General features: G+C 43.9%; 2 protein-coding genes across 2 annotated transcripts; one reads left to right on the top strand and one right to left on the bottom strand.

Annotated features, from left to right (window-relative positions):
- Positions 1 to 3,155: 3,155 nt before the first annotated feature.
- On the bottom strand, positions 3,156 to 3,674 carry LOC128299093 (uncharacterized). The gene has a single exon (XM_053034954.1). The coding sequence runs from the start codon at positions 3,672 to 3,674 to the stop codon at positions 3,156 to 3,158; it is 519 nt and encodes a 172-aa protein (XP_052890914.1).
- A 6,279-nt stretch (positions 3,675 to 9,953) lies between these two features.
- On the top strand, positions 9,954 to 22,656 carry LOC128303703 (protein kinase C-like). The gene is given in 11 exon segments (XM_053040755.1): positions 9,954 to 10,104; positions 16,652 to 16,845; positions 16,943 to 17,104; positions 18,836 to 18,909; positions 19,483 to 19,514; positions 20,459 to 20,529; positions 20,611 to 20,920; positions 20,923 to 21,689; positions 21,784 to 22,036; positions 22,101 to 22,240; positions 22,323 to 22,656. Coding segments are annotated over 11 exon segments (2,319 nt in total). The 3' UTR covers positions 22,488 to 22,656.
- Positions 22,657 to 24,141: the final 1,485 nt, after the last annotated feature.

The following is a 24,141-nucleotide window of genomic DNA, read 5'->3' as shown; positions in this document are numbered from 1 at the left end:
TGTTCTACAACTTGCCTTGAATGCCTTGAAATGCCTTAACAGCTCTGATAGAACAGTGATAAAACAATATTTTTTTCATACCCTTGCAAATGTCACTTTTCATTGCTTAAGTAATATTAGTCATTAAGTTCGTGCTTTAGACACAATATGCAATTCCAAATCCAAAGCACGTGTAGCTTGCCTACCGTACTACACATTGCCCACACGGTGTGCGATTATTTCACTCTCTACATGCCTGATTTGTCACAGTTAGGTAAGGTTAAGCATTGTTTCTTTTTTATCATTATCCTCCGAGTACACGAGATGCTACAGCTTGTCACACACAGTTTGCCCATGTATCCAATTCGCAAACCTCCCAAATAAAAAAAAGAGAACAGTCCCATAAAACGTTTACCCCGCGGGCATGATCATGACATCAGGGCGAATTTCCCTCTTTTACGCTAAATAACTAAACATACACAACAAAACCGAAACGTTTCATTGCACTCGTGTGAGCTTGCGACAAAATGGAGCACACATGTGCGATGGTTTCATTTTCATTCGGTTCGCTTCCTTTCAACGTTAGCCGGAGTCCACCAGACCACCTGGTGCCATAGCTGGTACCACCATAATGAATGAGTTTGGGTTCGTCATACCGGCACGAAAAAAAAAATACCCCGGCCACTAGTAGCCTACAAGTCGAGAAGAAGTAACTATAATTCCTCAAAACTATGCTGGCGGGTGTTAAGCGAAATCGAACACACAGTGTGTTTGGCCACCCCAAACATGCCTACCTTCATACATCCTTATTTGAAGCGCATTTGAACGTAGCGACCCGTGTGTATGTGTGGGTCTTTTTTTCTAAATGAGCCAAAAAATTAACTTTCTGCAAATTGTTTTCCTGTCCAGCTCGATTGTTTACGGGGGGTTTTTTGGCGAACTCTTTTCGAACCATTTCCACAAGCTGGTCCAATGCGGTTGAAAGTGTGCTGCGGGTATTCCCCTGGCTCTGGTTGGATTTCATTCACCGTGTGCTCCTTCAAGAAACCGGGACGAGAAGTGAAAGAACTCCACGTGTAGCGCGCTTCCTGTTACGTACGCGATCGGGAGTGGTTGCGGTTTTGGAAGCGCCCTTACAGTACTATCCCCACGGGGTAAACAAGCCCTCATCCGACTGATCGATTCGTGATCGATTCCGGTTGGCAATGAGTGGGGGGGGGGAGCACGTGATGCAATAATGGGCCCGAATCGGATAGAAGGTGTGTGTATATGTTGTGTTACCTTAAGGGTGTGTCTGTGATTAGTAATTTTTTACAATTTCCGTACACTTTCTATACGACAACAATGATCTTTATTTATGATATAATTACTGTTTCTAAAACCCTTCGTCCTGCAAAGTTCGTCAGGATGCAACTTATGATTCAAAGTTTGTTCTATAGAGATATCGATAGGGCTAGATTATACTTCAACAGTTGTAAAGGTATTGCGGTGTAGAAAACAGGAAATATTCTAAGGGAATATTCTGGAAAAACATCTTCAACATAACATCATTACATAGCTAACAATTACAAGGCTACTTATGACCGCATAGAAGCAAGTCTGCGGTGCAATGAGCTTCTATAAATTCCTGTTCAAAACTTTTCTGAATAGTTATAAATGGCTATCTTTGGTTACGATATGGTATGGGATCTGACGCTGCTGTTTCGCAAAGCCAGGACGTGGACAGAAGAACTGCACAAACATGGAAGATCAACACGAACTGTTCGCAGAACTCAAAGACAATTCAACGTCAAACTACAATCTACGGGGAACTTTCGTCTACGGGAACATCGAAACCAGTGACAGACCCTCGCTAATTCGACCTTTTAGTTGCTCCAAAGTTTGCTCCGCGTACGACACCATGTGTTCCACGCACTTCAACTTTGTACTCGCCGTTGGAAAAAGATCTAACCTTGCACTACAATATCAATAAAATAAATAAACTCCTGCCAACCTTTACTTAACCTATGAAAGGAAGAAAATGTGAAAATGCGCAAATAAAAGAAAACCCACTTTCCGTCTCAAGCCCAACCATCATTTAAACCATTGCATTAAGCTCTGCTCTGCTCCCACTAAACCTATTACTGACCACAATCACCTTTAATTGAATGAACGGTCGCGCCGAGCGAGTGACGGTGACGAACAGCGAACGACTAATGATGATCGAGTTTCAATTGATCGAGCAACTAATGCTAATGGTCAACCACAAAAAGAAGCAGTTTTCCACCGCTAACGCCGCCGTTTCCTACCGAGCAACGTAAGTGACACGTGCCTGGGTTGCTACCGTTTTCTGCTGGAGCATAATTGAAACCATTGCAACCGGAAGGCAAACCCTTTTGACAAGCCTTCCGTGATGCTGCTCCCATCCTGCCTGCTAGCACCGTATGGTGTGTTATTATCACGATATTGATTACAAAGCAAAACGTGCCTAGTGCAAGAGATTTTGCCTGTACAATTCAAGAGCAATGGATAAAATTATTTCTAAATGCATTGCTTTTCTCTTAGTTGGAAAGCAAATTATTCTAAACTTGCACCTACTACCAACGATCAACGGAGATTTTATGAGTCAACATTACGCAATACGCTTCTGTGGGTTTGCATTCCAATTTTTCAAAGGCACTTGTCCGCATGGTTTAACATCACCCACACAACCGGGTCACTGGTTTCTTTGTAGGAAAAGATGACATTTTGTGTGGTTCCACTTTGTTTTGTGTTCCACATCTGGTACCTTTGCCATTGTGCTTCCATTGAATAGTCCCAAAAATATGTCGTCTGTTAATCTCGGAACAAGATCAATCTCGCGCACACATGGTTTGCGTGCATGATCCGGCTTATATGATTATCTGATGTTTTATGGCCGGGTTGCTAAAAAGCGTTCTACTTATGCGTGCGACGTGCTCGCTTAAATTCATTGCATAATGCTAATTCATATCTTCAAAAACGAAAGCCGAAATACTCACCCCATGTTTGTAGAGTGAAAGAAAGTGAAATCGTCCAATGTAAGATGTTGTATGTATTCTACACAACGATCGATCGAGTAAAGAAAGGCAAATGAGGTTAAGTGATTGCGAACATATTCGATAATATTGATAATTCAATAGTTACATTCAATAATGTAGGATTTACAAACAAGCTCCTCAATGCTGCATTCCGCTACCGCCATCGGATTGATGCGGTCCGCGTACATGACTCGCACCATTTTCCATCATCTCGCGTAGATCTTCCAGGTTTTTACCCTGCTTCCATTCGACGACAAAGCGTACGGCAGCATCTTTGAAGTCCTGCAGCTGCAATCGGTTAGCCGCCGCCATCAGCAGACAAAGTTGAGGGAAATTGGTGAACATTTCCTTATCAAATACTCCATTCTCCAGAGTGTTGCCTGCGGACGGTGCTAGATTGTGTTCTTGGTTGTTGGGTATCATCAACTCCGCACTGCCATTTTCGGTCCCCTCGGACGTACGGGCTTGACGTTCCATCCACTGAATTAACTTACGCAGACATTCAGCGTCGGCTTCCGGAACATCCAGCGTGTTCCCATTTTCAGCAGCAGTGTTCAGTTCCTCCAGTTTCTTTTCCAAAACAACCGAACGGTTCAGGATGCTGCGGCTTGCAGAAATTATTTTACCATCCCGCGACTTCAGCTGGATTATATCCATGTTAAAGCAGTTATAATGCGTTATACAGTGTTGGAAGAAGTACAATTCGATACTTATGCTCAATATTTCACGTTGACCAAAGATTTACTTTTCCTGTTTTGTAGAACCGTTTCAAAGAATTGTCAAAATTGTGTGAAACGAAAACTCGCGAAATGTACCGAAATTTGCTCAAGATATATATCATTTTCGGAGCAAAATCAGCAACCGATAACGGTCTTCGAAATTATGGTTTTTAAATTTTCGAACAAACCTCTTGCGAATCGAACTCACACCTTCGATATTCTGCCGCCAGCAACCTTGGTCAACCAGTTTGACAGCTATCGTTCCAAGGTAAACAACGGCAGGTACGCTTTTATTTACAAATAGAGCACAGGCATCAGAAGAAGTGCAGCGAGTGAAAGTCGTAACTTTTGCTGCTAAATCTGCTCGGTAGAATAATCTACAAACGCGGTACTGTGTGTAAAAGGTAAAAAATAAAGTGTACGAATAATGCTACATGTTAAAATCGCGGTGGTTCGTAGTGTTTTAGTGGAATTTTAACCGATTCTGGATGGTGCATTTTGTGTGAAGCATTTCGGTTGTGTATCTCCTACTCACTGGAAAAACAGCAACTAGTGATGAGAACGACAGCATGGATGAATAATTAGTTTACAGAATGATAAGGGTCTTAAATTGCGTTTATTCTAAAGAAAGAACAACCATCTCACGAAACTAGTGGCACCGGTAAAGTTCTTCAAAAGCGTTTGTATTTCTTCCAGAAGCAAATGTTATCATTCAGTTAATTTGCGTAAAATGGAGATAACATAATTTAAGGTGAGATCCATGCGTAAAGTGAGTGTTACAATGATGTGAAAAAAATGATTATCACACATGCACGTTTGTGCCGTTTTAATTATGTTACGTGGATTTACATGGAATATGTGTAGCCATACGACGTTATTTGCAATCATCATACTTTGGAGTATGTATTCTTCTTTCTGGTTGGCTAGCTGGGCAGAATTTTTTAACTATCCTGAACATTCACAGCGCACGAGAAGCACAGTGATGTTGAGCATTGAATTCAGGTAAATGGGTCCTGTCATCGCCCAATAACGTTTGTTGGAATATTAACGTGCTGAAACCCTAGCGTAGTTGACGAAATTTTATAATATCTCATCTAATAACTAAATAACATAATACAGATGTTCACACTTAAGGTTGAAGAACTGGTCCTTTTGTTATTTACAACGTTAGTGCTCTTGTATAAAAATTTACTGCCAAAACAAGAAAACGTTCGAAATCTAAGGAAGAAAATGCAAAAGGATTCTTTCTAAAATTTTTGAAAACCTGTTGCTTACGGAGCTTACGAAATGGGAAACACGAAGTTCTTTGTATGCAGGTATTACGTATATTAATCGGTTTAATATAAACCAAACCTTTTTCCCACATAGACCGATATGCTACACTTGTTAAACATCTTATAACTGTTTTACCACACAGGTTACACAAATTTAAATCCATCAAATAGAACATTTTGTTAGCCAAAACTAAAAACAAGCATGATCCGTGTGGAAATGTGTATTGGATTGTCTTTCTCGCAACCATAATTAACTATCCCACTATGAAGTAAATGAAATGATACTCAGTTACAAAGTAAACCGTGTCATAATCATAGTAAAACAATATATATTTGCCAACAAGCACATTTTAAATGAATTGAACACATTGGTCACTTTTTGAATTTGGATTAGTTAATTGATTAGGAAACATCTTTTAATTGTAATGATCAAAGCACTAAAATAAGCCAAACAAAATTACCTTGTCGGTCTAATTGTAAACTAAACTACTTAATTGTAAATAACGATTTTAGTAAACCCTTCCGAATATATTGCAAAATTTAGCCGAAATTGGCACGAAAGAGATTGCCTCATGTTTAGGCACAATTGTGTGTTCAACAGCAGAATCATTATGTCCTTAACGTGGCTTGTGGGAAGGAGGATAGCACGAGAAAAGGGCCGTTCGGATTTCCGATGTTCGTTCTCTCGGAAAACGCTCTCGCTTGACAGCGGTGTTGAAAGTGCTCTCGCACAACGGAGAAGCTTCTATCACTGCTGTTTTCGGATGTGAATAGCAACATAGTATGCAACAATTTTTATTTTAGTTGATGTACGCTTTCTAGTTTATTCTGTATTCATGCTGAATTCTGAAATTTAAGTCCTTTATCGTAAGAAGAAAATTAAAATTGTATATCGCATACACAACCCTCTGCACACTGCAACTTTGTAACTACTGTTCTAAGCGGTTGTTGCTTGGACTGGCCACGCGTAGAATTTTTGCCTTCTTGCCCTAAGAGAACATGTAGACGTTCCTGATAGTAGCAATATTTTGCACCACTTTCCTGTTTTCTGCACTATTGGTATAGCACAACACCTGATATACAATTCTTAATAAAACAGTAAAAATAATCGTTGCGCTTGATCAATTATATTTGGTTTATTTACTATTTGAAAAAGAAATAGCGTAAGTTAAACTTAGTATAATCCCTACGCGCACTTCTCTTCGACGCCGCCTTTGACAACTGCGCGTATGTTCTCAACAGCGCAAGTGTCAGAAGAGCGAGAAGGCCACGAGAAACAGTGCAATGCACGAAAGGGATAGGAATGATACCTTATCGAGAGCGGTTCGGTTTGTGAAGTCAGTCGGTGTGAACGGTAGTGAAACGATGGTAGTTGCGTGGTAAAAATTGTTCCTTGGGCAGCACGAGAAGTCGAACTGGACGGACGTCGAGAAACAACCGCGAGTCTTCGTTGCGCGCACATCGCGGATTGGCTCTCTCGCGGAAAATCGTGATGATGGTGGACGGTTTCGTGCAGCAGCAGTCAGCAAAGTGTATCTAGGGTGGCCATGATTTTGCGCGTTCCCTGGCCAAGTTAAACGGTATCCTCCGCTTTTTTTCCCGTTTTCTGTGTTTTCTGTTCCGTGCTCCAACCGTGCGTGTACTATAATGGTCCGTGTCCCCATCGGAAAAGGAGTCGACGAGAAACCAACCCCACACACACACACACACACTGCTGGTGTCCTCGAGGAACTACGGCTGTGGAGTGTCAACCGCGAAGCGAAGAGGGTGATGAGCGATGCTTAGCACCCCTTTTTTGTGGGGGTGCTGCGTTAGTCCATACCAGCACCGCCACATTCTGACCACTGGTTAATCGAAGTGTGCTGTGAAAGACAACTGTTCCATTTGCTCTCCAGCCCAAGGGAAAGAAAACCATTCCCCTGGGGAGCCGTATTGGGGTTTATGGTGTGCCGTGCGGGAGTGAAAATTTCTATTCCATCTTTTTGGCTCCCCCCTGATTCCCCCTGCGAAGGAAAGCACACAGAGGAAGTGGGGTGAGGGTGGTGGATTGGTGGCGCTAATTTTTCTCGGGAAATTTTCGTGCAGGCTTTTCATCAAACCAGTGTTGCAGTGGTGTGCGTGCGTGTGTCGCAGAAACGGGCAGCTGCGTACGTTCGTACGCATGTGTTGCCCGTTGTAAGGTGGAAACACACAAGTGTGTGCACCATTTTTGGTGGCCGTATGAGTGTGTGTGTGTGTGTGTACGGGCACGTAAACGGGTAGTTACAAGGTGACAGGAAACATCGTGCCACACACGGTGAGCGTTGCGAGAGAATTCGTTCTGCAGGATTAGGCATGAAAGGAGACATCTCGGCACAAGAAAAGAGTCAATTGTCCCACACCGTTCTGCTGGATAGGATTGCTTCTAACTTGCCAGCAAACCATCCACGGCGTGATGGCTAACCGTGCGTGTTTGTGATGCCGTTGTGAAAGGGCGGGGTGTGTGGTACGCGTAAGGTAATTTTTGCATCGCGTTGCGTCCGCCTCGTGTGGAAAAATGGTTCGGCACAGTGTCGGACGAAACAAATAGCCAACCACCCCCCCCGAACGGCCAAAGGGAAAATGCTGTGTGCGCGCGCGTGTGTGTGTGTGTAATGGCACACAAAAGAAGCAAAAGCTAGTGTGTTCGCGAGTGCTGGAGATCCTAGACCTGTGGAGAGTGGAGTCCTTTTACGAAAAGTCCAGATCCGGACAGGACAGGAATGCCCGGTGAAATATGGAGTGAAAAGTTTCCAATTACCCGTTTGGAATTTTCCCCCTGATTGAGAGCTCCACAGGAATGGGGGTAGTGGGGTTGCATCGGATGTGTGTGGAGGGACACCAACAACAGTCCGTGTGTGCGTGTGTGCTGCGCGCGCGCTTATACGAGAGAAACCCCGCACTGGTGTGTGCGTGTGTCTACTAATGAGCGCAAGGCAACAGTGTACCCACCAATATCAGCCTCCACCACCACTACTACTACCTGGGCGCGAGCAGTAGGCCCTCGTTTGAAGGGTGGTTTTTCCGCTCCTGGACATTGGCGTTTTCTTTCTCCAGCGCTTCAGAGATCCAGGGGAGAGTTTTTTTTTCTTCTTTTGCTGCTGTACTGTACTCCACGCTCTGTGTTATCAGCAGTTCAGGAATGTCAGCTGGCTACAATCAGCACTGGACTGGACGGGTTTCCATTACACCGTTTTTTTCCGCTAACGAGCTTCCTGGACGTTGTGTACGCAGTTTCACAAAGCTGAAATTGCTCAAATATAGCAGCGTAACAAGCAGCATGCGATAAGTTACACCAGGTTTATCTATTAAAGACGATGTTTGTGTAGTCGGTTGTGGAGCGAATCCAGCACCACAATCGGCGCTATTGTTTGTTAATCATTGGCTGTTCCCGCTGAATTGGGTGGTCGTTTATATTACTCAGCTCAAGGTGACGAGCGTGTCTTGTTTGCACCTAATCTCACTAAGGTTCCAATCTTACCAGCATGGCCATCGTAAGGCATACTACTTCAATGGCTACTCTTCGGGGGTGTTTCGTATGGGAAGTGCGAATTTTCCCATCTTCTCATCTCGTGTGGTCCTGTTTCCGACTCAAGCGGTCCCTTTCGGCCTTTCCCTCACCCTCTACTCTACCTTACCCATACACACACACACACGGGTATACGGGTAATTTGACACTTGTCACAAGTGCAACCACTACTACCAACAGCACAAACATCTCCATTGCTACTAATTAGACACTGACGCTGAGCGTGTATTGTGGCTGTGATATATACAGGGCTACTTTGGTGTAGTAGAGTGGTGGCGTTGTTAGCACCGTAACAACACAACAGATCAGCGGAAACATCCCCTAGCGTGTGTGCGTATGTGTTAGTGTGTGTGTGTGTGTTATGTCTAGTGATTTTCTTCTCGCCCAACTAGTGTGTTAACAGCAAGTGCACAGCAGCAGCGGCACTTGTGCTTTGGTAGCGTTTCTGTGCTCATTAGGGATGCAACTTTGCGAAAAAGGATCGTTTGTTGAAGGGGTGTTTTTTTTCCTGGTTTTGTTCCATCCGCGTGAAAGTTGCAGGTATAAAGCAGAAATAAAACAGTGTAATTTGGCGTGCTGTAAAGTTGCGTTCCGAGTCAATCATTTTACTGCTTTTATAAGCCATATTAGCAACTTAGTTTGATCATCTGTTAATGTGCGTGTAGCTAGTGTGACAGTGTGCGACAGTATTTTAACGGTGAAGTTCTTTCTCTTTCGACAGGATGCAGTGATTTATTTTTTTATTTAATACACTACATACCGTAATACTAGTGTGACTAATTACCTCCAGCCCTCATTATTCGGCGTATTATCACAAGTGGCGTGTGTGAGCGCAGTGAGTGTGCGTGTGTGCGGGTGGACTGTGTGCCTGTTGTGTGCGGCAATAGCAACTTACTCCGCCAACCAGCGTTTGCCGAACGCACAAAGTCCGAGTCGTCGCCTCCTATGCCGTAGCATAGACAAAAAAAGAAACGCGGTGTGTAGCATAATATCCACTTGTTTCTGCGGTGCAGCACGACAAACGTACCTCGCACAGTGTAATATCGACCCGGTTCCAACAACAACAAAAAAGCGGTCATTATCCTGCCAAGCCACTAAACAGAGGCATAAAGCACGTCCTTTCACCATTTGCTTCACCGCTTGGTTCCGCTGGAAAAGGTTCTAGAAGCACGTGCTTTTTTGTGGACTGGTTGGTGGTGATTTTTCCGCGTGTGTGCCCAGGAACGTGAAGTGTGTGTGTGTGAGCGGTGAGGTACGCGCGCAGTCCCCGGAAACCGGAAGCACGGGCTGCAAAAATAAGGGTGGCTCTGTGTGAGTGCCCCTGTGTGTGTGTGTGTGTGTGTGTCCGTTTGTGAGTGAGATACGGAAGTAGAGGGCGGAGAACGCGGCCAACATCATGTTTACGGGTACGCTGCGGTTGAAAGTATGCGAGGCGATCGGGCTGCGGCCGACGGACTTCCAGACACGGCACACGATGACATTTGGCCGGCTCGGTGATCAGCTCATCGATCCGTACGTGTCGATAGACGTCGACGAGAAGTTCATAGGTAGGTGCCACCGACGATTCGACTGGAGAAAATATACAAAATGGGTTAAAGATAAGGGAAATAATTTTCTTTTATAATATCTGACGCAACGAAAAGTATTTGAATGGATCACTTCTACTCTTGCACCTGATGAATCTTTCAAGAAGAATCATTTTAAGCATGAGTCATATCTCAAAAAAGCTATCGAATCTAGAACCACTGCAGGTCTAGTCCATAGGCAATCGGGATTTAGAATAAAAGCCTCTGTAGGTACGTAGATCAATTTCCTCTGAAATTGATGAGTCTCTGATAGAAAAATAATATTGTACATTTATTAATGTTCATAAAAGAGCTGCAGAGCCATAAGAGTTGGGTCACAAGAACTAAACCTGTACAGTTCGTTCAGTTGTTTCAAGTGAACGAACGAATTTCGTTTGTTAAATTATGCTATTGCAGTTCGCAAATAGTTCCTAGGTTGAACTGTCTATTTAGACAGGTAGGATGAATTATGTGTTAAATGTGTAAAAGTAAATCAACAAGCGGCAAATCACCGCCAGAGCGACCTGCCGTTCCAGGTTGAGCGAACTACCCGTCAAATGTAGGAGAATTTATTGACAGACCTGGAACGGTAGATTGGGTGAACGAAATCAATAAGATAAAGCATGAAAGGCACATCTATTTTAGGGAGAGATAAATGAACGAAAGTTCTGTACCGTTCTCGTTCAGTTCCTTCACAAAGAACGCAACCAGTTCACTCAATTCCATTCAAAGCTAATGTTGGTTTATTGGTTGATCAAGTTTAGAGCAACCTTAAAAGTATACAAAAAGTATGAAAAATATACAAAAACCCAGTACCGCTTGTTCACAAACATTGCGGATCCAACTGAAATTCGAATCATCAACCTTTTTGTCTGCTTGTCCGCACGTTTCACCTAGCACTATACATCCCATCCTCCACATGAAGGACACATGACAAGGTACTTTCTAATAAATCGCTCAGGTCATTATAGAATTACAAGGTTCTCTACACTCGAAGATCGAATTGGGATCGTACGAAAACCCCTGGCCAACCTTATTCGGTTGCAGTTCTATGATGAGCAGATCATTTTCATTGTGTGTAGCGTACAATAGAACGATAGTATTTTTATATTTCCACCACACGATCGTGATCCAAATGTCAAAGAAAAGCGGACAGAAATACAACCTTAATCTCCTTGCGGGGTGAGAAGAAGCAGTAAGAAAATCCCCCGACACGCAACAACCCTGTGTCCTGTGTGTGTGTGTGTGTTGTTCTGTAGGCAGAAAAGTGGGACTGATACAGAAAAGTGCAGTGGGGAAGATGGCTATCTGGTGCGGGGTAGTCAGTTTGACATTTGAAGAGTATACGCCACCGCGCGCGCGGTATTGGAATTGAAAATGGCTGTCCGGTCTCATTGGAGCGCCAAGCAATTGGGGGAGAGCACACAAAAATACACACACACACACACACTACACAGATATATGGGCATAGCTTGAAAAATGTGGGGTAAATCAACCACTTTTCCTTCGGTGTGTGCCGCTCATAATCGGCAATTTTGTGTGAGTTATTTTTTTTTGTTCGGGCCCCGTGCGAAGAGATACAGAGAGACACGATCCTTTGCCACGATGCGCGAGAGCGTACGGTTCTTGCTCTGTTCCGACAGGTCAGGGTTGTTTTCCGACGGCGAGGAAAAACTAGCACACGGACGGGTACGGTGGACAGACACATGAAGTACATGTGCCGTTTCGTCGTTTCACACCGGTGTCGGTGTGTATGCTCTCCTTCGGTCAAGCGCGTCTGTTGTCACGCTAAAGTGCGAAGGAATTTCGTGACGAAACAACTGTGCGAGACGCTTGTGTTTTCGTGCACGAACATTTACACTTGTTTTTGCCGATGAATTTGTCTTGAAATTCAGCTCGGAAAATTCTAATTCAATTAATAAATGTCGGGGGAGTATATTAGTAGCACACCGTTTTAAATTATCTCTCTCTCTCTTTCGCTCTCTCTGTCACATAATAATTTGAATAATATGTTGAACTGTAAACAAAATAGTGCATTTAAAAAGGATCATGACATAATGTTTATCCTATCTCTCCCTTTCCGTTCTGGATTTTCCACGTACAAATATGTCGGGAAAAACTTTTGCCCCTTCGCACGACGAGAGAATGAGAGGACGTATCGGTCGAGTTGAGTTAGAGAGTCAGCATGTGTATGAGAAATATTCCAAAAAGATAATGGAAAAATATTTTGCTCTAGATGGCAACATTATTCTACTTGAATAGGATATTTAATGTTAAATGTAATTTGCGGGATTTTTTTTATAAAGCAAAGTTTTGCAATTCATTTGTCATATCATAAACATCGGATTTTTCGATTCAGTCGATGCTGATCCCACTGCGTTTACTTTGCCCCTATCTTCTATCCTGTTGGTTTTCCCGCTACAGACACTCTCTCTCTCTCTCTCTCTCTCTCTCTCTCTCTCTCTCGATCGCTTTTCTCCAAACAGCACACGGTAAAGCATTCTCTCTTCCCCCATCGTCTTGAAGAAGTAAGCAAATTTCATCCATCCCATTGCCTTCGGCATTCCTTCACACGGTTTTCCCATGTTGAATGCCACTTGGTGTGCGTGTGCGTGTTGTTTTTTTCTTCCTTCGTGTCCACTTGTCTCTTTCCATCACATAAACACAACGCGCCCATCGCTTGGGGGTTGTTGTTTCGACTGTCTTCGTTTACCGAAATGTTTTTTTTTCTTCCCTGCCCCCCTTTCCCTATGTTCCCATTTCTCCCAACCCAGGCGGTTATGGTGGATGTGTTGTTCTGTGTCTGCCCATGTTTTCTTCCGCCTGCACCAAATGTTGTGCGTCCCTTCACGGGTCCCTTATCTCCCCACCGGTTGCCGACTTAAAGCGCTAAACGTTGTCTACCGTTGCGCGAGCAGTGTCTCGTGCAGCAGTACAACCACAGGCAGACACAGGTTCAGTTTTCAACTACGGCGGAAATGCATATACGCGGGTTTTAAGTCCTCCCCCCAACCGGAACCCTTGTGGGTGAACCGTGCGCGGGTGTGAGCCAATCGTCTCTGGGGAAACAGATTTTAGAGTTTCGCAAGACTCACTCACCAACCGCACACACTGGGCCGCGTTTTCCCCAAGGTCACTATCAAAGTGGGAAGGTTGATGAAAATAGTTTTCTTTTCCCCATCGGGTTAGGGATGGCGGGTGGCATGTGGTGCGCGGCAAGATAGATGTTCCAGAACGCATGGCAAATGGTCTGATGAACCACCGTTTGATGAAGAGAATTATATGCAGATATCATTTATTGTACGATATATTAAATATAATATTAATTATGTAAAGAAATTTGGACTGTCGAGCAATACTTTTTTATATTGCTAGTATTGAGCAGGATTAAAATTAGGAAGGCGGTCAACTGTAACATAACATAAGAAACATACAGTTAGAACCGTACAAATAAACTAATAAACATTCAAACATTTGTTACTTCATCATAGGGAAACAAAACCTTCCCATTTGGCTTATCGCTTACTATCCGCGTACTGTTTTTTTTTTCTTAACCAACTCGTGTTTACCTTTGTATGGCAAATATGCTCAAACACTGCATCAGTTTGAAACCGTTTCGCCCCATGAAACATCCACATCGCACCTAAACAAAGATTGACCTTCCATGCGGACCGCTGGACCCCACCAGCAATTCGCTTTGTATGCACTGCATAATCATTTATCGGTGCAGTGCAATCGTGCGAATGTACAACGCGCGCGTTACAACCGGCGCTAATGGATTTGCCAATGATCGATTGCAACCGACCCGGCAGGTACGCGATCGCTGTGAATGAGCTACTAAGAAGTGCTAGGAAAAAGCCGATTGTTAAATTATAGATACCGTTACAAATAAGCCGTTGCATCTAAAATAGCCATTGCATCATGAACTGCTGTTCCAGAGGGAAACGTTCATTGCAATGTTACCGGTTGTTGCTGAGGGTTGAGTAGTATGGTGAAATGCTGATCTGTTGTGTGACTACGTCTTTAAACAAAGAACTCCCTGCATTCCTTTCCTTTATATTGGGGGAAAGTATTATGGAGTATTGCAGTTTCATTGCTGATTAGGGACAACTCAACCAGCTGCCAGCTGCTGGCAGGAAGGGGGGGGGGGGGGGGGGGTGATCTTATGATCAAGCTCGATGAAGGCCAGAAATCTTTGATGATTCATGTTTGAGGATTCATTCATAAGAATCCCAAACGAGTGAGTCGGTGCAAACAAAGAATAATTTGAATCGCAAAAGTCACTCATTGGTAGTTGTAGCCAACAGTGAGAGTGTATAAATTTGAAAGAGTAGTTGAAGAACTTGTAAAAACTCTTCGTGATGTGTTAAATTCACACCATAACTTGTAGGTTTTAGCTCACTCACTCACTCCTGCTCCCTGTTCCCCGCGGAATCTAATTCCGTAGAGTTCTTTCCGTTTCTTTCGTCAAACCGGATTTCTTTGTTTCTTGATTTTATCCCAAGTTTAAAATCTTTTTTTTTTACCTCAGAATTCACCTTCCTCATCATCACCTCGTCTACTGACATACTCTTGGATAGACGGAACAGGTTTTTTGTTTTAAATAGTCCTTAAATCTTCATTACTCCAAACTTTGTGCTTCTTTTATCGAAAACTTTCCTAATTTTGTCACGGCCGTACACATACACATTGAAAGTAGGATACACATACTTATTTCTGGCATAAAAGTTAAAATCATAATCAAAACAATCTTGCTCGTATTATTCCCCACAATCTATCCATTCCTAGAATGAATCTCCTCAAAGCGTTTGCTGTAGCTATCTGCCACGCGCGCTATCGTGCAAGTTCAACAGATCGCATCTCATTATCTTATCAACGATACCTCAGACCATTATGATGCTGTTACAGCAATCGTCATAAAAAGTACTACTTCCCGCGTATGGATAACAAAATAAAAATGAACAAACAGTTTATCTCGGGTAAGACACAACGTACGCGACGTATGATAAAATGGCGCTGGTATATTATTATTTTTTGTCCACATTAAGAAAGATCCCTAAACAAAAGGTTGCTCTCTTTCAAAGAACAGAATAAAAAAGCAGAATTTCATTTAATGTTTTGCACAGTTAGGTGAACATCAGCACCTCAATCATCGTTTGAAATTGTGACCGTTCGAAACATTCACAACAAATATGTTGTCACGCAAATGCATTTTTAGAACCACAGACCGCTACACCGCTGCTACACGCGACCATTTGGACGGCTAGGGGATGAGCTCAATTAAAGCCGATTTATTGTAAAGTAGGTCAATGGAATGGAAGGGGAAAATGGCGCAATCTGTGTGGCGAAAGAAAGGGAAGGAAGTTTCCGTTTCGTTCCGTAACGTGTTACTCGCGGGATCGCGAAATGTTTGGTGTGTGAAGAAGAAGGAAGCTGTAATGTGCATCGGATCGGGGCAGAAATATTACTTACCTCTCTCCCGTGTCGGACCCATATGCAGAGCATCAGAGTCACCGTCTTCCACCGCAATAATGAGTGATATTTATTTCATGATCGTTTCTCGGTGACACACTCCAATGTAGTTTCAATTCTGTGAAAGATCTAAATGGATTGCGATTCATGCAAATTGATTTGGGAGTAAGCTCTTCTGGAAAGTATCAGAACCATCAATCCTGGGGAATTTAGGGGATTAATTGAAGTTATTTGTCCCAAATGAACATAGAAGAATAGTGCAAAAATGCTTGTAAACAGTTTGCCGACAATTTTCCCGGTGCTTTGTATCTCCTTTTGGAAAAATGTGATCCTAACGTAAGGTTTTTTTTCTTACCCTATAAAGCATGGAATGCAAAATAACTTATTCTTAACCGTTACGGCTCGCCCACATCGTGTTTTCCTATAAATCGGTAATAGCGTCTGATGCATGGTAAACATAACGATCGTCCGCCTACGGCAAACTGCACCAAAAGTAACCCTCTGCAGGTGAATCATCTTACCAGAGCGCGCATAATTCGGCGAAACCATTCACAACAAAGTCTGAGTCACGTCCAATGTGACCGAAAAAGTTGATGATGTGCCACGCACTCCCCAAGTCCACCTCTCCAATCAAGGCCAAACCAACCGTCGGATCGACGTGAACGGAAAGATCGCATCGTGGAAAATTGCACACTGTGCAGCACTTTGATGTTCGGTCCTGTGACGGCCCGCGTTATATGTGGATCACGTTGAGTTTGCGTTCTGCATCGCCACGGTACGCTGCGTGAATGTCACGTGATTTGGCCTGAGTAGAGCCGTATGCGCTGGATTTTACCGGCAAGCGACAAAGTGGGTGTGCAATTCGTTAACGGTGATCTATTTCGGGTGTAATTAGATTGGGCCGACACTTTCGTGCCCGATTGGATGATGAAAAATGTCCCTCTTACGTTGATTTATAAAGTCGGGTTCACAATTACTCATACCTGCTAACGATCGAGTTGCGTATATAAAATGCTAATTGTTGCTTGTTCGCACCGTTCTTGCTTTGCTGTTTCAGATCGGTCCACCACAAAGCCACGCACCTTCGATCCGGTGTGGAACGAGAGCTTCATACACGAGGTGGAGAACGCGAACGTGCTCGGGATGACAATCTTCCACGAAGGACCCATCACGGACGTGTTCGTGGCTAACACGACAATACCGTTCGAGGATCTGGTCACCCGCAACGAGTCGGAACAGCAGGACTTCTGGGTAAGAACACGCTCTGTGCAGTACAATTTAATCGCGCTTACTCATATGCTCATTCTCATTCTTCCTTCATTTCTTCCCCCCGTCGATTTTCGATCAGGTCGATCTCGAACCACAAGGCCGGCTGCACGTGAAGATCGATCTCCGATGGACGCAGGACGCCAACAATGTAGCCTCGCAGAACTCGTGCCGCCGGGCCGTCGTCAAGGATCAGCCATTTTTAAATCGCCGCCGCGGTGCAATGAGAAGGCGTGTTCATCAGGTCAGTGGAGCTCAGCCGTACCGGCAACAACAACACTCTCGCCTCTCCATACCTCGGTGTGTGTTCCAACACACGCGCACCACCTACCTTCCCATGCCCTGTTGGACAATGCCCTTTGGGCTGTAAACGAATGACGTCGGTGGTTCGCGTTATCGTTGAACCAACTCTGTTTTTTTCTTTTTGCTGTTGTGCAGCAACTGACCATCAACATAGGCAGCGACAGCAACAAAAAAATTGTAATCAAACACATTCTCTACAGCGCCGTCTCGCGGTGTGTGTTGTGTGCGCTTCTCGTTTGCCGACCGAAGGGTATATATATTTCTTCGCCAAATTGAAAACGAGAACTGCACGCCACCACCCATTGCCAGCATTGATGGAAGCGTTGATGACGATGTACTTGTTGAACGGTCCCTCATCCCTTTTTGTACCGGGTGGGTGTTGCTCTTCGAATTGGGTTGATTAATGCGCTGCATTGCTGACGGCGGGAGGATGAAACGACTGTAGGACTATTGTTTTTAGTAGCACTCGGAATAGTGAGGTTTGCGCATTGGTTTGTACGCTCGTTGCGCTGTGATTGATGCAGGTGTAAGCCATTTTAGAATCGATTGCAACAGGCAATCTCTAGCAAAAGGTGTATATAGCAATAGTAGCACAGAATCACGGTAAGCTTTTTATTGTGTGTGTAAAACGAGTTAAGGTATACCATTTTACGTACTGTTTGATTTGAAAGCAGAAATAATATTTCGAGTAGTAATAGTGTCGTACGAACAACTCGAAAGATTCCCTATAGCAAGGCGCCTCCATCGTTTTTTTTTTAAATTTGAAACATCGTTGTTTTGCTTGAAACACCATGCGTCTCCATCGTTGATTTGTTTGAAATACCATGCGTCTCCATTATTTGAGGAAAGCGAAAATTTTGTAACAATTATATTGTTACTTTTTTTTAATTACAAAATTTGCATATTTCAAGTGCAGGAGTAACATTTCCATGCTTACGATATTTCTGGAATTGTGTCCGGCAGCTTACATCCCTGAGGGTGACACAGGATTGATACTATTTTTAAAAGACATACCGAGATATGTAACGGAAAGCAGAAGGCAATGTTTCCGATATGCTGCGGAGAATGATTTATTCGAAAACCAACGTACCTTGCACGTTGGTTTGTAAACTATTGGCCCAGGGGAATGATGATGATGATGGAGACAACATATGAAACCTGCCCACCTGCCCGAACTGGGCTCATGTATGATTGAAGGAAAGCAGCGACGCGTTGTTTGTGTGTTTGTTATGTGTAATCGAACAGGAATTCTCATTTACTCCTCGCGTCGTGTTCTGACGTTTGGTCGGTTGGTCTTTTGTTTCCTTCTGCTACTCATTTTGCAAGCCAATTCAGGTCAGCTAAAATAAGCATGCATGCCGTCTGGAAAGGCGCAATGATTTTTTTACGAAATACGACGTTTTACAACGTTCTGACTAATGTATACTCTACGCTTTAGCGTGAGAGCAAATAGTACAGAACTTTCAAGAAAAATGGCAATGAACGAAAAATATATGTGAACAACAAATATCTACCAATTGCAAACAAAAACTCTCCCACTCCAGAACTCCATTTTGCGGTCGCGATGATCGAAATGTTGTTTCCTGGTTCCCCCCCAAATCACATCGCTACAATTCCCAATCGATCGGCGACTGATCGTTCGTGTTTTCTTTTGCTTTCCATCTATTTCTAGGTTAACGGTCACAAGTTTATGGCCACATTCCTGCGTCAACCAACATTCTGTTCCCACTGTCGCGAATTCATATGGTAACGTATCGTAATGGTGTTTGCTAAATGGTGCATTAAGTTGGTTTCGGTTTCATGTTTTTTTTTATTGCGGTTCGGGTGTAAAATGTCGCGTAGTTATCTTTTTTTTGTGGTTACTTTAATCATGATCATGGCTAATATACCAGGCACACAAGAAGATGTGCAACAAAGTTCGAAAAGAGATTGTTTAGCCAAAATCGTCCTTTATCTATAATAGCGAACAGTTATGTGTTCTTGGCATCAGTGTTTATCTTCGAATATTTACAAAACGTGCAAAATACACTAACCATTTGAATAAACCATTTTGTTTGAAACCATCCTATCTAACAATAACATCCGCCATGTGGTTGATAGGCATATAATGGAAAACAAAATTAACTTTATGTATCACTAACATAAGTCGGATTGATTTTCACTACGATCACTCAATCGACATCTCGTACCAATTATGAGGGGCCGGCGTGTGGTGTGAACGCACCATAAGTGACAATGTCCCATTCCTGGTCAAAGTTGTAACGTCCGTGTCGCACATTTTCTTCTCTCTTTCTCCCTTTTTTCTCGAAACTCTTACAGGGGATTAGGCAAACAGGGCTATCAGTGTCAAGGTAAGAAGACTCGCTGCATCTACTCACTGCCGAGTGCTCAGTGCTCCGGGTGAACACGTTTCCTTTTCCGCATTGGACGCACTACCATCGCGTCCAGTGGCTAAAAGCAAAACGGAAGGCGGAAAGAAACAGACAAGAAAGAGAGATGGTTGTGAATATGTGTGTTTTTGTTGTTTTAGTTGTACCTATGTTTCTCCTTACATTCGCAACATGCAAACTCTTTATGCTCTCTCTGTCGTTCGTTATGATTTATGGATGTGTTTGGCTGTCTAACAGAAAATTTTCTTGTCGCTTTTTTTATTTGGCTTTTATCCTTACCACTGACATTTTTACTTTCACTAAACACTTTTCATTCTACTGCGCACCATACCTTTGTTAACACAGATTTCTACCATGGGAATATGTTTACTATTTTGACATTAAATGGTTTTGTTTCATAACACGTTTTCTTGAGCGATCGTTGATTGTTTTTTTTATTGGTTTTGTTTGGATGTTTTGCTCTTTGCGGTGATGTACTCTCGACCTCTAACCTGTTTAACTCATCCGTTCCGTTGACTATTGACGTTCTTTCCGTTCATTAACCTGCACGCGGGGTGAATATCTTGGCATTCGTCTTGATCGTTTACGGGCTGTTACGCTGCTTACCTTAGTATTATTCACTATTCGTCACTATCCTTTGACTGAGCTGTCGCTTGTTGTTGTTATGGTTTTCACATCTCTTAAGTACCCTTATTTTTTTTGGTCTCACTTCGGGCCATTTTGTTTCCGTCCAACGGTCTCTCTTTCTCTGCTGCTAATAAGTGCGACCATTCGCCGATTTGTTACCGTCGCGTCGAGTCGAAGGATTGCACTTTCACCCGTATAAACATTCCAACTGATCGAGTGCGCCTATCCGCCCTCACCCATGTCCTTTTTTTGGCCATCTTCCCCATTGCTCATTACAGTGTGCACGTGTGTCGTCCACAAGCGGTGCCATAGTTCGGTCGTAACCAAATGTCCAAAGAAAAAGGATGAGGTAAGTAGTGTCGCCGTGAGCTTATTCTACCACCTTCGGATGACTTTTTGTAATAACGTTCCTCTCCCGTTTCCGTTCCAGCAAACCAAACCGACACCAACGGAAGCAGCCCAACGGTTCAATGTAAATATGCCACATAGGTTTTCAGTGCACTCGTTCAAACGGCTGACGTTCTGTGATCACTGCGGGTCGCTGCTGTACGGTATTATCAGGCAGGGGCTAAAGTGTGAGGTGTGCAGCATGAATATCCACCGGCGCTGCGAGGGCAACGTGGCGAACAACTGCGGCATCAACACCAAGCAGCTGGCGGAGCTGCTGAACGAGATGGGCATCACCATGGATAAAACACCACCCCGTAGATCTAAGGTGGGGAACGGTCGACTGCGAGGTGTTAGTTGGGCAGTGACAATAACGTTACCTTTCCGTTACTACCGCCATTTTTTCGTACGCAGTACTCTAACCAAACGACTAGTGATAACCTGTCGATGTCGGAACGCTCGGACGACAACAGCTCGCTGGACACGCTCTCGACGAAGAGCGGTGCGGAGGGTGAGCTGGGTGGCGGGGCAGCGGGTGCCCATGCCATGCACGGTGGGCGTGGCGGTGCCGGTCACACCTCGAAGTCTGGCGGCCCGGCGATGGGCATGCTGGTGAATCTCGGCACCGACGACGATGGCAATGCGCGACCGATGCCCGGCAAGGTGTGCCTGAACGACTTCAACTTCATCAAGGTGCTGGGCAAGGGTTCGTTCGGCAAGGTGATGCTGGCGGAGAAGAAAGGCACGGACGAGGTGTACGCGATCAAGGTGCTGAAGAAGGACGTGATACTGCAGGACGACGATGTCGATTGCACGATGACGGAGAAACGCATACTGGCGCTGGCCGCCAAACATCCGTTCCTGACCGCGCTCCACTCGTGCTTCCAGACGCCCGACCGGCTGTTCTTCGTGATGGAGTACGTGAACGGTGGCGATCTGATGTTCCAGATACAGCGTGCGCGGAAGTTCGACGAACCGCGGGCAGCCTTCTACGCCGCGGAGGTGACGCTTGCGTTGCAGTTTCTCCACCGCAACGGTGTCATCTACCGTGATCTGAAGCTGGACAATATACTGCTCGACGCGGAAGGTCACTGCAAGCTGGCTGATTTTGGCATGTGCAAGGTAGGGCAGGAATCACCGTGGGTGTGGCGATATATGTATATTTATTTCTTTTGCCAAACATTAACTTTGCCCACCCTTTCCCCGTTCGTTACAGGAGGGAATCACCGGAGATAACCTCACGTCGACGTTTTGCGGTACGCCGGATTACATCGCACCCGAGATACTGCAGGAGCTCGATTATGGACCGTCGGTCGACTGGTGGGCACTGGGTGTGCTGATGTACGAAATGATGGCCGGTCAGCCACCGTTCGAGGCAGACAATGAGGACGACCTGTTCGAGGCGATCCTGCGCGACGACGTGCTGTATCCGGTGTGGCTATCGCGGGAAGCAGTTTCGATTCTGAAAGGTAGCGGACATCAACCAACCTCGCACCGGGGGCAATTTATTTATGCATTCTGTTCGAATTGCAGGATTTATGACCAAAAATGCGGCCAAACGGTTAGGCTGCACCGACGGCGAAAATCAAATCCGAAGTCATCCATTCTTCAAAGATATGGACTGGGAGGCGCTGGAGCAGCGCAAAGTTCGACCACCATTCCGGCCACGAGTGGTAACGATTGTTGCACCGATTTGGCTGTTCGAACACTCTTTCTGATTGTTTCTTGTTCTTCCGGTTTAAATCTTACTTGCAGCGAAGTGCTCGCGACGCACTAAACTTCGATACCGAGTTCACGAAAGAGGATCCCGTGCTGACGCCGGTGCCGAATGATATCATACGGTGCATCAATCAGGACGAGTTTGCCGGCTTTTCGTTCACGAATCCAGAATTTGGTCCGGAAAGGAAACTTCTTTGTTAAGTTGGTGTACCGCGAACGTCCGTGGCAGCCACAGGTGTAAAGAGTACGCAGTGGAGTGGAATATTCGTTTGCCCAAAATGAACGCGCACCGTCACCAGCTATTGTAACGCTGCGCAGCTAGCACACATTACTACACACGACGATGTTACAAGGCAGCGTCAATCCACACAAATGCAGTCTCTGTTTAGCGGTTGTTATCGTATTGAATGGATGAACATAATTGGTTGAATTAGATTCTAATTACCATATATGTATATGTCGTGTACATTAGCATCTTCCTTAAACAGTTAAGAAATTTTAATTTTCTTTACCACTTTCCAGTTCCATTATCGGTTTTTTTTAAACAGATTAAGCACAGGGAAATTCGTCCAAAAAAAGAAACAAATTAGTACGCGAAACTAGAGAGCGAAATGAGAGGCAAATCAGGATGCAAAGTGCGATTTACATCTTTGAAAATGAACAAATTGCGGCGGTCCCATCCGTCGTGTGTGGAGCAAAAATTTAACGTTAAGATTTGTTAGTGCAGGGTTACAAGCGATAGAACGGTCAGTCGCGTCTAGTTGGATAGGATATGATAAACATTCTATAAGTGTTTTAAATTAGTATTATTAACATCTCCCCGTATGGTTAGGTTGATGTGTTAGTGAATTTATGATCACCATCAACATTGGAAACGCATCGAACTGAGATGCGCGCAACGGGTTCGTTCTAAACGAACCACCGGCACAATTTAGCGGCAATGCGTATTCACCCCATGCTAGGGAAACATGGGTCCGAAAAGTGTCGTGCACAATGGTGTTACTTTCCCTTTGCCAACATTAACGAACGATTTTGTTTTGTGAATGGGAAACAAATGTTATTTTTGTTGTTAATGATTTACATACTATCTCCGTTTGAGTTATTGTTAGCGAATGCGTGCTTACACCAGTGCCACTACGCAATCTCATTGAAAACTCATGTTAATCATTATTAGTAATGCGCGTTTAAAAGAAAAAAAACAACAATATGGCCATTATTAGGTGTATGATTGAAATTAATCTAGCAAAATTTATTCGTTTTTCAGCTTGTTTTGAGTACTTTTTCGTATTCTGTATTTGTGCTAAGGTTTAGGTCGGGAATATTTAGCGTCTCCGCAATGAAAGCTACGGCGCTAGTGTCAAATTTCTAATGTTTTCATCGTTTGTTAGCTAATGTTTGGAGTTATGTTTGTTAAGATCTCTAACCCGCGATTTATAAACTGCGAAAAAACAGGTTGAACAAATTACGTATTGCGTTGATAAGTAATCGTTTATCGTTTTAGCATCACTATAACTATTTAGAGTTTCGTTACAAACCGTACTAGTAAGTTATTGGGTTGACAATTTTGTTTGTAACAATTTTGCATTTAGTGTTGTAGTTCAGAATGGAGACATCGATGGTCGTGTTATGAGATCATGTTTTGGTTGTTGTTATTCGTTCTACGCAGTGCTATTTGAACGCTAGTCATTAGGCAGATTTACACAGAGAAGGGGAGAGGAGAAAATTTCTCCCCCCACAGGACTATTATAACATCCTTGTTTAGTATTTAATATATGAAACATTGCTGTTGAAATTAGTTGATTCGTTGCGCAATCAATTCATGTATGTTATTTCACCATTTTCTATCATTCGCATA

Source organism: Anopheles moucheti, chromosome 2, assembly GCF_943734755.1.
Source record: "Anopheles moucheti chromosome 2, idAnoMoucSN_F20_07, whole genome shotgun sequence".
NCBI classification, from domain to species: domain Eukaryota; kingdom Metazoa; phylum Arthropoda; class Insecta; order Diptera; family Culicidae; genus Anopheles; species Anopheles moucheti.
This window is presented reverse-complemented; position numbering and strand designations above follow the sequence as displayed.